The sequence below is a fragment of the Bemisia tabaci genome, chromosome 9 (genome assembly GCF_918797505.1).
Source record: "Bemisia tabaci chromosome 9, PGI_BMITA_v3".
NCBI lineage: Eukaryota > Metazoa > Arthropoda > Insecta > Hemiptera > Aleyrodidae > Bemisia > Bemisia tabaci.
Window position 1 is genome coordinate 15,970,396 of NC_092801.1, and position 16,253 is coordinate 15,986,648.

Below are 16,253 nucleotides of genomic sequence, written 5' to 3' on the forward strand. Positions count from 1 at the left end.
GTTGTTATATTACTGAGGAACATTTGAATTTCGAATCGATGCGATCGAAAAAAGGTGTCAGGTACTCTCCGTTGAAAGTACACCCATAGAGTGTGGTGAGGTGAAGGTTCGACAGGATACTTGGCAGATTGAGAATGAGAGGACGTCGGGAATCTGGATGGAAAGCGTTCTTGAGAGCTTTATTTAGCCCCGTCTCAAGCACCGACTGCGACTGCGCTCACTTCAAATTTGTCGTTGTCGGAGGAAACTTGGATGTTCATTCACTTTGACTCCTCTCATAAAAAAGGTCACTTCTCGGCAGGGCCAGATCAGCGCTCAGGGGCCCAGGGTGCTGGTCATTCGGGGCCCCAGTTCCTAAAATTCAAGGGCCTTATGATGACAACTAAAATTCTAGTCTTAGGACCCCTCCAAATCCGTCTTTTAGACTTCAAAGACCCCTCAGAGGATGTAGAATATACTAGGGGGCTACGCTCCCTGGCCGCGGCCCTGTTTTTAGCCTTACTAGGGGGCTACGCTCCCTGGCCGCGGCCCCTGTTTTTAGCCTCCTATCAATGTTGGTTTTATTTTTCCCCTAAAAAATTACGATATGAGGCATACTTTACTTTTAGAATGAAATGATTTTTGTTTTTGATGAATAAAGAAAAAAAAATTGAAGGCAAAAGGACGAGTTATGCAATGACTGATTGATTAAATATTGCAGTAAAACAACGAATAATCAAGTCATACTAAAGTAACAAAAGAGTCGGGATTCGAACCCTCATCTTAAGACTCGTGGGCGCATTCGACGTCTTAGACGTCTCGGCCACCGCTCCTCTTATTGGGCTTCGCTCGAATCTTGTGTTGATAAGTAGAGTTGATGCGGAGGCTATTCCAGCCACTGCGCAACCTCCTCGGCCACTGCGCAACCATTTATGCATAGCGGAAGCAGGTCGAGCGGAGCATTCTCATTCTGTTAATTCGCTTACTTTTATTACTTGATTGTAAAAAAACCTGGGTCTTATTTCCAAAATCTGATTAAAGCGAGCTCATCTAGAGCCTATCACGTATCGATCACCGCAAAAATCATGGATAAGTCGGCTCGGTAGAACGCTCAAACGAACTATGACGAAAAATATAAATTTGCATTGTTTAAATGGGAGAATTCGCAACTTTACCGCGTAATATAAAAATAAAACCTGGGTCATATTTTGAAAATCTTAATAGAGTTGGCTTATCTAGAGACAATTGCTCGTCGATGACCGCAAAAATCATGAAAATCGGCTCAGTAGAATGCTGGAACTACCAGTTACGCAAAATTAGGAGGTCTCGGAGCTTATAATGTAGAAAGAAATAAACGTCATGGAAATTGATCGATTTTTTACGCCAAAAAATCGATTTTGCGAGGTCGATGTACAATCGGAATAGATTTTCTGAGCCGAAATCAAATTATTGAAAAAGTTGACACTCTACGTTATGTGTCCTGTAAAGACCTAGATTCTGTGAAACCTGAGTATCAATTGGACTGCATTTTGCAATTTGGAACTATAAATTTTGGCACATATGAAAAAACACTCATATGCATTGGGAAACTAATGGCACATACATTGTTTTTAAACTGAGCTAGAATTTATAGTTCCAAATTGCAAAATGTAGTCCAATTCAGGTTCAGTTTTAGTAGTAGTTGTGTTTTTGGCGCCGAATTTGGGTTTTAGATGTTTTAAATTTGATTTTTTTCCGAAATGTATTTTTATCATACGATTTTAAAATAGAGTCGATTTTTTTTTTACCGAAAATCAAAATCGGTTCATTCGAAGAAATCGCCATCCTCAAGGAAAGGATGCGTTTATCTACATCTGCAGAGTTGCAAACATATTCTTCTCATTCGAGTGTAGCAGCCTACGATAAAACTTTCTAATTTCTATTTTTATTATCATCTCTGCTATCTCCCCTTTTAACTCGTGAAAACCTTAAAATTGTCTTACAACCACATTTCCGATTTTCCTTACAGCCTATGCTCGGTTTTACGAAATGATGTACGATCTTGCCCTTCTGTTTCGAAGTATTGTTTCAAAATCTGTCATCTGTTATGGTGAATCTTCAGCTGTAGTTCCGGAAAAATCCACCACGTCGCGCTGCTAAAATCCGGCTCCGAAATCAGTGATTATTTAAATATCACAATAGATATTTCAAATTCTAAGACTCATAACTTCATGACTAGGACCAATCACAGCACTTGACGCGGACATTTTGATGGAGTATTTTGGTAGTGTGACACAGGCTTAAGTCGACTTCTTAATCTGAATCCGCCTAACTGCATTTGCGTTGCCTGATTTTCTCTCATTTTTTTATTATTTATTCAAACAGATAAGCTACCTACTCGACGTCTTTACATTTCCTGTGAATTTACGCTAGATTGTGAAGAATGATCACCACAAGTTTCATTGTTGCTCAAGGTGAATCTTCAGCTGCAGTTCCGAAAAAATCCACCACGTCGCGCTGCTAAAATCCGGCTCCGAAATCAGTGATTACTCAAAGACCACAATAGATATATTAAATTCTAAGACTCGTAAGTTCTAGCAGCATACATCTGGAATGTTTTGAAACAAACGCGAGCTTTGAAAGTTTGATAGTAGAAGCTATAACTTGATCCCAGTTTCTCTTATGGGATATTTGTAAGTGCGAGAGAGATAGCTCACGGTGGGAGGGAGATATTTGCAACAGACGAGAGCGATCAATTGCGATTGGTTACATCAAGGTCGTCATGCTTAACCCTACTTTTTTCTGGGATCAAGTTTCAGAGCTTCAGAAATTACTTTTCACGCCTTTTTCAGTGTCAATAGGAAGAAGAATGTTATAGCTATGAACTTATGACGCTTCGATTTCAACAGAAATTCCTTTAACTTTCATAAAAGCTCAAGGAATCACGTGGGGCTGTACCAAAGACATAAAGACGGAGTGCTCGTTTCTAAAAGCACGCGGAAGAAGTGAAGCCATTCTGGCGATGTGAATCCATGCGCGGGAAACGATTTGATTTGAACTTGTCCTCTTCATTTTTCCACATTTCTTCTTCGAATCTCATTTAAATGCCTAAAACGAACCGATTAATAAAGTTGGGATTTTGAATTTTCATAATAAACCTATTTTGGCTCGGTAACAAGCAGGAATCTTGCAGGAATCTCAGATTAAGTTGCTGTGAATCCATGCGCGGGAAACGAAACTTGATTTGAATTTGTCCTCTTGATTTTTCCACATTTCTTCTTCTAATCTCGTTTTATTTGCCTAAAAGGAACAAATGAATAAAGTTGGGATTTTGAATTTTTATAATGTACCTATTTTGGCTTGGTAACATGGAGGAATCTTACAGAAATCTCAGATAAAGTTAGTTTTTCTGCTGCTCTAACCGAAAGGAGAGATGGCTTCATTTTCTTCTTCTAGCGCTCCGTCTTTATGTCTTTGGGCTGTACGGACTCCAATATCGTGGACCCAAAAATCAAAACACAGCGGTGAAGCTCCCTGCGCGGAAAAAATTCTCTCTACGCACCGCTGTAGATTCACTTGAAACTCTGCCGTGATAGCGAAGAGAGCCGTAAATGCAAAAATGAAGTTTTGAGAAAACGGGTTCAGAAGCTTCTGACAAGATCATTTAATTGAGAGAAAGCCTCCATTCCTTGTCAAATTGCCACAAATCGTCCGGAAGACGCCTAGAAATCGTATGGATGATTAAAAATCGACTGATTTCATTTCTATTACATGAAAAGGGTATTTTTCATTTTCATGTTAGGTTATTGTTAGGCAAGACAGCCGTAAGTGCCATCTTCTGCATGCTTTCGTGGTTGCGTTTTGGACGCACAACAAACACATTTTCAGGTTAGAAATTGGCAGAAGAGGGCGGCACTTTACTGGAAAGCACCGTTTTCATTGGCTCTCATGCATCTACGGCTGTCTTGAAAAAAAACTGTGTCATTTTTTGTGCACTTACGGTTTTTACATACGTCTCGTTTTCATTAAATTAGGATGAATTTTGCTGTTTTAGCTGTCTCAGTAATTTCATCTAGAAGAGTTTAGACGAATTTTGAAGAAAACTCGATTTCGAAAATTTTGCACTTACGGCTCTCTTCGCTATCACGGCAGACTAGCGCAACCCCTTCTCGGCCGATGCCGCGGCCGGTCTCATTCAAACAGTAGACTCCGCGACATCAATGAATCTCAATTCGTCAACCTTTCCTCCCTTCCCCCCAGCCTATCCACCAAAGTTCCAAATCAACTTGATGAAATTTCGAAAAATCTGTTCGATTTCAAGTTTCTCAGTTTTACCCTATATCAAAAAGCAGACTATCGTGTGGCCTGCTCTGCGATGAATTGTTCGATCCGTCATTTTAAATGCACGATTAAGAATCGATTATCAGGGTATTCGCAACGAACACTAGGATAATCGATTCCTTGCCATAGCCTCGAACAGGGAAACATCGCTAGCCGACGATTCTTGCCTCATCAATGGATTCGTCTCTTTTTTTAATGCACATTTTTCTTCTGATGATCTAATCGCTCACATGAAAACCTAGTAGCTTAGTTCTCTTCTTTTATCTTTTGCTCATCTAAGTGGGTGGAAAGGTTGAAGCGCTGCGGCAACATCACTGACCCGAGAAAAGCCAGTAGAACGTTACTCGTTAGACTTTTCGTAACGGGACGAAAAAGGAGTAGGAAACAAGTATTCGGAAAACTTGCGATAGGAAAAACAAATTAGGACAAATATCCTTGCACCATAATAAGCCTGAACATTGAAATCGCGTAACATAATCAGAATAATTGTGTGCGGACCACTTATATTGAAACCACAAACCTGATCTTGTGTTTCAGCTTCTGTTCCGGAAGATGCAGCGTGGCGGATACGATTTTGAATGTTTGATTTTCTCGGGCGAAAAAGAATATCTTCTTCTGCCGAGCATACCAGCTGAGATTCAGGAGAGAATTTTATCCCGGTTGACTATGACCAATCTGGAAGTGATCAGAAGCAAGGAGGAATGCCCAGATCTGCTAATCAGCGGTACCTCCAGCTTTAAGCTTGTGTGGCTAGAGTTGAACGTATCAATGGGAAAAATTTTCGTCTTCGGTAGTTTCATCGCCTCTGAGCTACTCTCAAACTTGTTTGAAAATCGTGGCTTTGAACTTCGGAACACTGTCGTCCCTGAATGGAATGAATGCCAGAGAAGTGTTTTCAAAGAAACGGATTCTGTAAGCACCATGGTCTATGTAGTCGAAAGGAATCCAAACATCAGCTACCTGGGGGATGGAACAGAACTTCTTCATTTAGCCGTGGCCAAAAAATGTGAACCTCTCGTCCAATGCCTTTTGGCCAACGGCGCGGATATTGAAGCGAGAACGCCCTATGATAACACACCTCTGCATTTAGCGATTGCGGACCATCCTTCGGAGATCGTGGCGAAGATTCTCATAGAACACGGAGCCGACACGAACGCTACCGCTAGCACAGATTTCGGTGTAATAACTCCGTTGAGGATGTGCATAGAATCCAGAAAATTCGATGAGCCTGCCCGTGTCTCAATGGTAAAATTACTCTTAGAAAATGGCGCGAACTTGAACACCCACGATGACTCAGGAAAAAGTGTGCTTGTATCAGCCAGCTTGAACAGTCCGGGTTCTTTGGCCCTCCTTCTCGAGCACCAACCTAGGCTAGACGACAGTCGTCATGGACGCATTCTGCAAGCACTCCTGACCGAACATTGTCTACGGACCAAACATTGTCCACGATCGGACAAAGAAGCCATGAAAATCAATGCTTCCATTGACTTGCTTTTAGCTTACGGTTTTGAAATCGACCGAGATGCGGCTAAGAGTAAGGAAGTATTTTTTGAAGCCATCAGACTCGACAATATTGAGATGGTTGCGCGATTGCTCAAGCTGGGAAGCAATCCGACGGATGAAGTTAATGGCTCGACGGCTTTGCACGAAGCCGCTGCTATGTTTTCGAGCGAGAGCATGATTCGATTACTTTTGGGCTTCGGTGCGGATATAAACGCTAAAACGTGGACAGGAAGAACTGCACTAGACGTGGCCGCCAACCACGGAAACTTAGGAGTCGTGAAATGCCTGCTAGCCAGAGGAGCGAAATTGGTAGATCATCCGTTTCTCCTTCATGAAGCCGTCACTGCGCCTGAAGCGCTTCTAGACGCTAAGCACCAGAATATTGTCGAAACAGTCAAGTACATCATAGAACTCGGTGCAGATGTACATGCCCCGGATCATAATGGCGAATTACCAATTACACTGGCCTTACGCCACAACTGTGAACAAGTGATGTACGTTTTGCTCCATCATGGAGCCAGGTTAGGCGTCCTTCGTGATTTTTGTGTGGCCATCGAGGAAGGGCGCTCCTGGGCTGTGCTTTTTTACCTGCAAAACGGTTTTGACGTAGAGAAAAACGCAGAAGAAGTTCAGTTTGCGATTGAGAGTAGATATTATATGAACAAGGGCCAAGATATGATGACGTTTTTCCTTTCATTTTACGATCCATGTATCTTCAAGGATGTGCTTCATAGGAGACTTTCAAACCAAAAGATGAAGACAATCCGCCTGGAATTGATGAAGTATATGAACCTGAAGACAATTTTGGAATGTGAATTCTTGGAGGATAACATTTCTAACGATGCCGTTTACAATAAAACCATTGAAGTGGTTCCTCAAAATCGTAAAGCGTTCTACCAACACGTCTTTGCGTTAATTCACGCAGATTTAACCGTTAACAATGGTGTCAATTTGCAAGAATCGCCCGTTGTATCAAAATTATCATCGCTTTTCGGCAAGGAGTGGTCGGAACGTTGCAAAGCTGAACTTTCAGCGATGAAGAAGAAAACGGTTGGATCCTCGGACGTCTCTTTTCATGATATTCTGGATGGGGCACCCTCTCAAATTCTAAGGTACCTCAGGAATGAAGACATCGCGGAAGCATTAGAACGTGAACACTACCACGAGGATTTTCCGATATATGGAGGTATGATTTCACAGCGGGTGAGGAAAGCTGTTCTTCGAAAGACTTTACTGACGAGGGGCGTCCAAATGCTAAATTTCCTATTCAAAGAAAATCCTGAACTGCCTTTCCCAATCGTAGAAAGAATCGGTAATTATTTGAGTAATCAAGAGTTATTAATATTGAGCAGTGTATTTCGCCTGCCTCCCGATATTTTCCCGCCGATAACTCTGGATTATCTAGGAATCAAGAAAAACCCTGATCATGGATCACAGAAGAGGTTAGAGGCCAGTGGGTCTACGGGAATGTGGTCTATTGTTTGTAGGTCTACTGCAAAAAGTCTACAGAAATGAGTCTACGTAGAATGAAGTTGAAACACAGAATTAATACACGCCGATTCAGTCAACGGAAATTAGTCCACACAGTGTACGCCTGCAGGCAAATGCTTGTCGAATTGCATATATTTCTCTTTTCACACCGCCAGTATATCTTCCTACCGTTTTTACTTACTCTCCTTTTCGTGTACAGGTAATGCTGGTGAACTAATTTCTGTTTCCGTTTGGCAGTGGGGATTAGAAACGTCTCCATTGTTTCCTCTTTACAGTAATTTCTTCAAATTTCGTTAATAAACTTTGACAATTTAATACCCCCCTTATTATAAAGAACCGTCTCCATTTCCATCTTGATGCTACTTTCTGCAAAGAGCTTGATGCAAAAACGGCTTTTTTCGCCCCCCCTCTGGAATTTCTTCAGACTTTGTCTATTGATTACTCATACTTGAGCACTTCTTTTCCCAAATTTTCAGACCCCCAAAAAATTTTGGGGGGGAGCTAGGGGGGGCGGAAGTCAAAACCTGTGAACCTCGATATCTCTTGAACGAAGACAGATATCGAGGTCCGGTTTGGACGAAAAATCGTCTAAAATTGCATACTTTAAGAGCCTAAAGGTCGAAATCCCGATATCACATTTTTAAGTCAACATATGTGCTTTTATCCAGTTTTTAGGTCTAGAAAATTTATTTTAAACAAAAAATTTACAAAGATCTCAATTTTTTATTTGAACCAAAGCCAGTTTTTTAAATTGATCGTCTTTTTCCGCATCCAACGAGTGGTCCATCAAGCTGGGGAACCAAACGGTTCCGGAGTTATGATCGATTGAAGTTTCCGCTCAACGCGCGCCGACCGATTTTCGCGCGCAAAAAAGTCGAATTTGACTGTTATTAAATCAGATTGAATGTTCAAACTGAGCGAAATGCATTATTAGGGACTCTTGAGGGTCGCTGAGTTCAGAAATTACAAATACTTCCAAAAAATTTACGTTTTTAAAATTACAGCTCTGTAGCGCTATTTAAGAGGCCCATTGAGCGCCGACCGGCCGCTCAGTGGTCCTGTACGGAGCTGTAATTTTAAAAACGTGAATTTTTTGGAAGTATCTGTAATTTCTGAACTCAGCGACCCTCAAGAGTCCCTAATAATGCATTTCGCTCAGTTTGAACATTCAATCTGATTTAATAACAGTCAAATTCGACTTTTTTGCGCGCGAAAATCGGTCGGCGCGCGTTGAGCGGAAACTTCAATCGATCATAACTCCGGAACCGTTTGGTTCCCCAGCTTGATGGACCACTCGTTGGATGCGGAAAAAGACGATCAATTTAAAAAACTGGCTTTGGTTCAAATAAAAAATTGAGATCTTTGTAAATTTTTCGTTTAAAATAAATTTTCTAGACCTAAAAACTGGATAAAAGCACATATGTTGACTTAAAAATGTGATATCGGGATTTCGACCTTTAGGCTCTTAAAGTATGCAATTTTAGACGATTTTTCGTCCAAACCGGACCTCGATATCTGTCTTCGTTCAAGAGATATCGAGGTTCACAGGTTTTGACTTCCGCCCCCCCTAGCTCCCCCCCAAAATTTTTTGGGGGTCTGAAAATTTGGGAAAAGAAGCGCTCAAGTATGAGTAATCAATAGACAAAGTCTGAAGAAATTCCAGAGGGGGGGCGAAAAAAGCCGTTTTTGCATCAAGCTCTTTTGTTCACAAACATAGATAATTTAATATTCCTCCCCTGATTACAAAAATAATTTGGTCAAAGAAATTTTCTTCCCTTATAACCTCTTCTAAGAGCAAGTTCTTTTCACGAGTGAAATGAAAAAAGCTCCAAATGTAGGTACATGTTTGATGGTTGCCATGGAAGCGTGTTAGGTTAGCAATCATCTGTATCAGCTGTACTCATTGACAAAGGATCCTCGCTGTGTCCACATTTTGATAGATAGACTACCGTAGTAAATAGACGAAAGAATGAAATAGAATTGTTGCAGCGGTACTTAGACTTTAATTTGAAAACACCTCCTCCCGTAGTAGACATTCATTTGGTGGACGATACAAAAATAGAAGTTTTTGTTAGTTAGACTTAATATTCGCGGACGTTAAAGTATTATAGACGTTAATGTATTGTAGACTTCAGTAAAAGGAGACTTTCTGACGTAGACCTACTGACCTGAAACCCACAGGAGAATCCAAACCTTATTTAACTAGATTATTTAATCAAAGTTTGTAACGAGTTTCCATTCTGGACGTTTTCCTCTTTGTTTTTATATTTTCGATTCATTTAAATTCAAGAAGCGATATCAGAATATGACCATTTCGACAAGTTACCGAGTCCTTTAAGTTTTTAGACCATAACCGCGTAAAAATTATTCTAAAACCCTTTAGTTCTGTCGGAAACTACTCAAATACTTTAAGTTCTTAGATTATATTCGCGTATGAATTATTCTAAAACCCACCATTGGTCTGAAAATATTTTGTAGTCGCACGATTACTGATTTCGAATGGAAGACACAAGAAGGCTGTTAAGGTTTGTCAGATTTTCACACTTACATGTTGAGCTACGTCAACGTACTGTGAGGTGACTACTTTTCCCTGGGAAAATTGGTCGTTTTCTCACAGTAGGATTTTGTTTTGCTGACGATCTACAACGAATTTAGGACAGGTAACATCGTCCAATCTTACAGGATTTTCACAACAAGCGGAGAAATTACAACATTTTTTGTGCGATTAAATAAATTTTTAAATGAACCCCTCAGACTTTCGTCCCTTCAACTAAAACCGCTTCAAGTCTTATTTCATGAAGCAAGATAATGAGAGCTTTCAACGAAGGTTTTTGTTTCCTTTATTTCCCTGGCTCTCAGTTGTCCAATTGCTTAAGTAACCGTCTCTTCCATCCTATCACTTAGACGTTCAAACTCTACGTAAACATGTTCAGAAGAATACTTGATCGGACGTATTTCTGCCAAACGAAACTATGAGCTTTATTACGTGAGCCCCGTTATGCATATATTCTCATGAGTCTCAGGGCTCATGTTTTAATGCACGTAGTTCCGTTTGGCAGAAATACGTCCAATTAAGATTCTGCTTGCGTTTCCCGTGTACACAGTGGTCGCGTATCGTATACTCAATCATTCTTTGTATTTCATCAGTCTAATCACTTTAAATTAGAAACTAGGGTTTTTTCCTGTTGTTTTATTTGCTTTACTACTTATCCTCTTTTAAATTTTTGGTTTTTTTTTAAAATAATTTGTGCACCTTCTCGTATCGTGCCGTTTTCCACGAGGGGTATTCGTAAAGTAAATTAATATTTGTCATATCTTCTAAACTAATGGAGATAATTTAAATCTATGAAAATTTTTTGAATTGGTAAACTCTCAGCTTTCTAAAAAGTTTTTTTTTTTTTTTTTTTTTTTTTTTTTTAACCAAAGTTGGTTTTCTGATTGCCGAATGACATCAGTTTTTTTACACCCGTCTCCCACCACCGCGTGTCCAAAACTTACGCAGAATGGTAGCATGCGGCTTCATCCTCTAGTACATTTTGGACACGCAGTGGCGAGAGACGGGTGGACGAAAACTGATGTCGCTCGGCACTCACAAGACCGACCTTAAAAAAACTGAAGTTTTCTAAAAAGCCGAGAGTATGGCAATTCACAGACTTTTTACAGATTTAAATTATCTTTATTAGTTTAGAAGCTATGACAAATATTAACTTACTTTACGAATACCCCTCGTAATGTAGAGGCACTCCATACTTTTTTCTTTTCGTTTTTGAAACTTATATATTTTGCTTATAGATCGCTATACTTTTATAACATTAATTTTTCATTGTTTGTCATCCTCTTTTGGAATTAGAAGTATGTTTTGGTTTGCAGTAAATACATTTTTTATTTCGTGCACTTGCAGGTTTTTTTTTTTTTTTTTTTAAAAAAACTAGCTTTTCATATTTTATTGCTTCCTTCTAATAGTATCTTGTATTCCTCCTGTGAAAATTCCCGGCTTTATATTTTTCATAGTTTCTGCACGAGCTGTGCTGCGATAGCGAATAGGTATTTTTCTTTAAAAAAAAAACTAAAAAGTTTTGAGGCTTCATGAACTTTAAACATTAAAATATATGTAGTTATCATCAGTAACTGGACATCTTGTAAATTTTCCAACTTTATCGTATAGAACCACATTCTTACCGCAATTATTGCCACCAATCACTAGTAACGGCTTTTATCTATTTTTACCCCCGATTTGTGAATATTGAAAGCTACATACTATTCTTGGCTGCCACTGATTTTCGAGGGATGAATTCTGAAAACATGTTCACGTAACTCAATCGCAGCGTTTTAAAATCACGCTCTTACTAAATATATCGAGGACAGACGCTACCAGTGCTGACGTCGCCATATGGGGATACTCCATTACATCTTACATCTACCTGGATTCAAACAATAATAAGAACATGACCTCTTTCAATGCCACCAACGAGTATAGCGCTTTTCTATGTGACACTGATAGCGTCTATTAAAACCAACCAAAACGGCTTGAAATTTCTGCGAAATAATTGTGACAAGATTTTAAAGTAAAAATCCCCAAGAAAGGAGGACATTTTAACGTTCCATTTAGTAGCACGTGTTTTTCGAAACGTCATCTGTTTTCGAAAAGGGCGTAGAGCACCTCGATCATCCCGTTTGGCAAGCATCCGTGTTTCATAGCGAAACTGCAACAAATGTATAGCTCAATCAAATCTCAATTCGCGATGCTGCAGGCTTCTTGTCTCGTGGCGATTCTTGACATTTGGCAGCACTGTTCTTCCTCTATTTAAATACATATAAAACAATCGATTCTTGATAATTGAAGTCGATTTTTTTTATGGATTTATATGTAAGTATAACAGCGTTGCCACCTTCCAAAATCGGATTGTTCTTATCATAATTTAATTTTACGTTGAATAAATTCCTTGAAAATTTGATTGCTCATCTTCCTTGTCTGAGGAATGAAACGTGAAAATTTCAAGCTGTATTGTTTGGTTTATTCTCCTTTGATAAATTGGAATGGAATTGCGGAGATTTTGAAACATTGCAAACAAGATATTTGCAATTACACCGTCGATTTGTCAGCTGTCTTCAACTATTTCACATAAGCCTTTTTTCAAAACTAAGTGTGGATGTGACCAGTTCCCTTTACGCTAAACAAATGGATCACATTTTGCAATTATAGGAACGACATTTTCTGGTTCATTTCAAAAACAACATGCGTACTATTGATTTTCCTGCTTTGATAGGTTGTTTAATAGATGAGCCAGAAATAGTACTGCCGTGCTAAGGAAAAACGTCGAATGAACATTCGAGAGTTGCCAAATTTCCACTTAGAAAATGTATATTTTTCAAGAAAGTTATGAGAATTTACCCTCGAAAATTTTAGAATATCTACATCAAATTCAAAACAAAATTCTCTGAAAAATTGGAAGAAAAATACTCAAAAACTTTCCCGAAAATTCGTGATTTACCGAAAGAAATTTGGCAACGCCTGAAGGCTCATACGGCGTTTTTCCTTAGCACGGCAGAGTAGTGCCTAAGGTATACACGCGCATTTGCAATATTACACCGTTGATATGATAGCTGTCCTTAACTTTTTCACATAAGTCTTTTTTCAAAACTAAGTGTGGATATGACCAGTTCCCTTTACGCTAAACAAATGGATTACATTTTGCAATCAGGAACTACTTTTTCTGGTTCATTTCAAAAACAACATGCGTGCTATTAGTTTCCTTGCTTTGATAGGTTCTCTTATAGATGAGCCAGAAATAGTAGTTCCTTACTACAAAACGCAGGCCAAATATGTTGTTGTTTTATTACCGAAGAACATTTGAATTTCGAATCGATGAGATCGAAAAAAGGTGTCAGGTTCTCTCCGTAACACCTTCAAAGTGTGGTGAGGTGAGGGTTTGACAGGATAATTGGCAGATTGAGAATGAGAGGAGCAGTGGCGTGGAGTGCTTTGCGATGTATCGATTGTTCTGCCATTTAAACCTATGGTAAAAAATCGATTATTAAGGTGTGCGCTGCGAACAACCTGATTATCGATCCTTTTCCATAGGTTTAAATGGCATAACAATCGATATATCGCAAAGCACGCCACGCCACTGGAGAGGAGGTCGGGAATCTGGATGAAAAGCGTTCTTGAGAGGTTTTATTTAGCCCCGTCTCAAGCACCGACTGACTGCGCTCACTCCAAAGTTGTCGTTCTCGGAGAAAAGTTGGATGTTCATTCACTTTGACTCCTCTCATAAAAAACAACAACAACATGCGTGCCATCAGTATCCCTGTTTCGATAGGTTCTTTCATAGATGAGCCAGAAATAGTAGTTCCTTACTACAAAACGTAGTCCAAATATGTTGTTGTTATATATCACCGAAGAACATTTGAATTTCGGCAGGGCCGGATTAGCGCTAAGGAGTCCAGGGTGCTGGTCATTCGGTGCCCCAGTTCCTAAAATTCAAGGGGCTCATGATGACAGCCAAAATTCTAGTCTTGGGACCTCTCTAAGTCCGTCTTTTAGACTTCAGGAGACTAAAGCACTCACTTGCCAATTTTAACCAAGAAATTCAGTGTAATAAAGGCGTGTTTTTTTTAAAGAGAAAATATCGCATTCGAGTGCAGCTTCGATATTAGTATCGAATGCGATGTTTTCTCTCTGAAAAAACCGCGCCTTTATTACACTGAATTTCTTGGTTAAAATTGGTAAGTGAGTGCTGTAGTCTAGGCTCCTGACAACAGAATTGCGATCTCAAAATTGGAGAAAAATGACGAGAAGCTGAAAAAATGGAACCGATTGATGCGATATATCGCGTGCCGTTCTGACACAAAATATGGCGTCCATCGGATCACCTTAAATACGTCGCTTACTGTAGGGAAAAAAAATTTTAAAAATTCTTCTTCTTTTCATAGTCCGAACCCGCGGGGGCCGCTACAGCGGGTTCCGTTGGTACCCGGGACGGGGACAGAACCCAATTTCCTTCGCGACGGCGGCGAGCGCTGCTGGGGGGGGGGGGGGGGGTGCGGGAGATTTTGGGTCAAGTTGAAAAGCGGACTATCGATTTGTCCTCGCGCCCCCGGGGGGGGGGGGGGGGGGGTATCGTTGTCGCAACTCGCAACTCCGGTTAGGCCGCCCCGTTGCCGCGTCGCTTCGTCGCGGAGAGTATGGACAACTCAAAAATTTAGATCTATTCTTGGCTAGAGTACCTTTATAGGGAGAGTATGGACAACTCGAAAATATGGATCTATTCTTGGCTAGACTACATTTATAGGGAGAGTATGGACCAGTGGCGTGGCGTGAATTGCGATTTATCGATTGTTGTGCCATTTATACCTATGAAAAAAGATCGATTATCAGGGTGTTCGCAGCGAACACCACAGTAATCGATTCTGTACGATAGCTTCAAATGGCGAGATATCGATAATCGATTATTCACGCGACGCCACTGGTATGGACAACTCAAAAATTTGGATCTATCATCTTGGCTAGAGTACCTGTATAGAGAAGAGTATGGACAACTCGAAAACGTACATTTATGCTGAAATGAACTGTATGTGCAGGGCAATCCAGGGTTAAACCGGAACGCCAGTTTGCAGGAGATCCTTCTACGGGTCAAAATCAGAATGCGTCTCCTCCATGAATATTTTTTCCAAAAGTGATTTTTAAGGAGGCTGCAGCCTCCCCCCCCCCCCCAAAAAAAAAAAAAAATTCTGAAAAATAAATTATTTCCCTGCATTTTGGCAACGGCAAAACACCCAATTTCATGTCAATCGGTATGCACCCATAATTTGGACTGCATTTTGCAATTTGGAACTAAAAATTCTGGCTCTCCTGGAAAAACACGTATGTGCATAGGGAAACTAATGGCACATACGTTGTTTTTAAACCGGGCTAGGATTTATGGTTCCAAATTGCAAAATGAAGTCCATTTGATACGCTGCATCCATTCTGCCATCCTAAGGAAGAACACCGTATAAACTTTCAGGTCATGCCAAATTTCCTTTGATAAAATACGAATTTCCTAGTAAAATGCTTATTTTTCTTCTAATTGTTCAGATAATTTTGTGCGCCATTTCACCTGAAGCTCCTGAAACTTTCGAGGAATAATATTCATAACTCTCCTCAAAAGAAAACATTTTATCGAAGAAAATTTGGCAACTCTCGAATGTTGATACGGCGTTCTTCCTTTGCACGGCGGCATTGGTGACATCAGAAACATCGGAATCAGTGGCGTAGTGTGCTTTGCGACTTATAGATTGATCTGCCATTTAAACCTATGGAAAAGTATCGATAAACAGGGTGTTCGCAACGATCACCTTAATAATCGATTCTTCACCATACCTTAAAATGGGGAAATATCGATAATCGATCGATCACGCCACGCCACTGATCGGAATCGCAGTTAAAAATGGGGTTTCAATGGGCCCACAAAATACTACCTTCATACTCCAAAAAACTCAAGTTATTGGCTTGTTTAAGTCGTAATAGTGATTCGATGGACGCCGTATTTCGTGTCAGAACGACTTGCATATATCCCTGGCTCCATTTTTCTAATGCTCGTTATTTTTGTCGAATTTGGAGATCGCAATTCTGTTGTTAGGAGACTCCTTTATTGCCAATTTTGACGTATAAATGAAGGCGTAGTTTTTCTTAGATGAAAAATGTCGCATTCGAGTGCAGTTTGGATATCAGTACAGTATCGAATGCTATATTTTTCCTGTAAAAAAACCGCGCCTTTATTACATTGAATTCTTTTGTCAAAATTGGTAAGTGAATTCTTTTGTTTCCTGACAACTTGCTGACAACAGAATTATTGTAATCTTCCGTCGCATTCCTAAGGCGCAATGATACAACTATTTGAACTCTCCGGAATGCGTGAGGTATCACGCCACATTTGAAGGCGTTTTCAAAACAGCCAAGTTCCACTATCCGGATTATT

The 16,253-nt window shown here is 40.0% G+C and overlaps 1 protein-coding gene across 6 annotated transcripts in view; it reads left to right on the top strand.

Moving 5' to 3' along the window:
* The window catches only part of LOC109037008 (probable sodium/potassium/calcium exchanger CG1090), a 131,143-nt gene that overhangs the window by 64,198 nt on the left and 50,692 nt on the right, over positions 1-16,253 (top strand). For 2 of the 6 annotated variants that reach the window (XM_019051473.2, XM_019051474.2), the window contains one exon: positions 4,837-11,187. The exons of the other annotated variants lie outside the window; for them this stretch is intronic. In XM_019051473.2, the coding sequence (XP_018907018.2) occupies positions 4,852-7,317 (2,466 nt within the window). In that variant the 5' untranslated portion in view covers positions 4,837-4,851 and the 3' untranslated portion in view covers positions 7,318-11,187. Of the gene's footprint in view, positions 1-4,836; positions 11,188-16,253 lie in introns of those variants that run through there. 6 annotated transcript variants of the gene reach the window in all.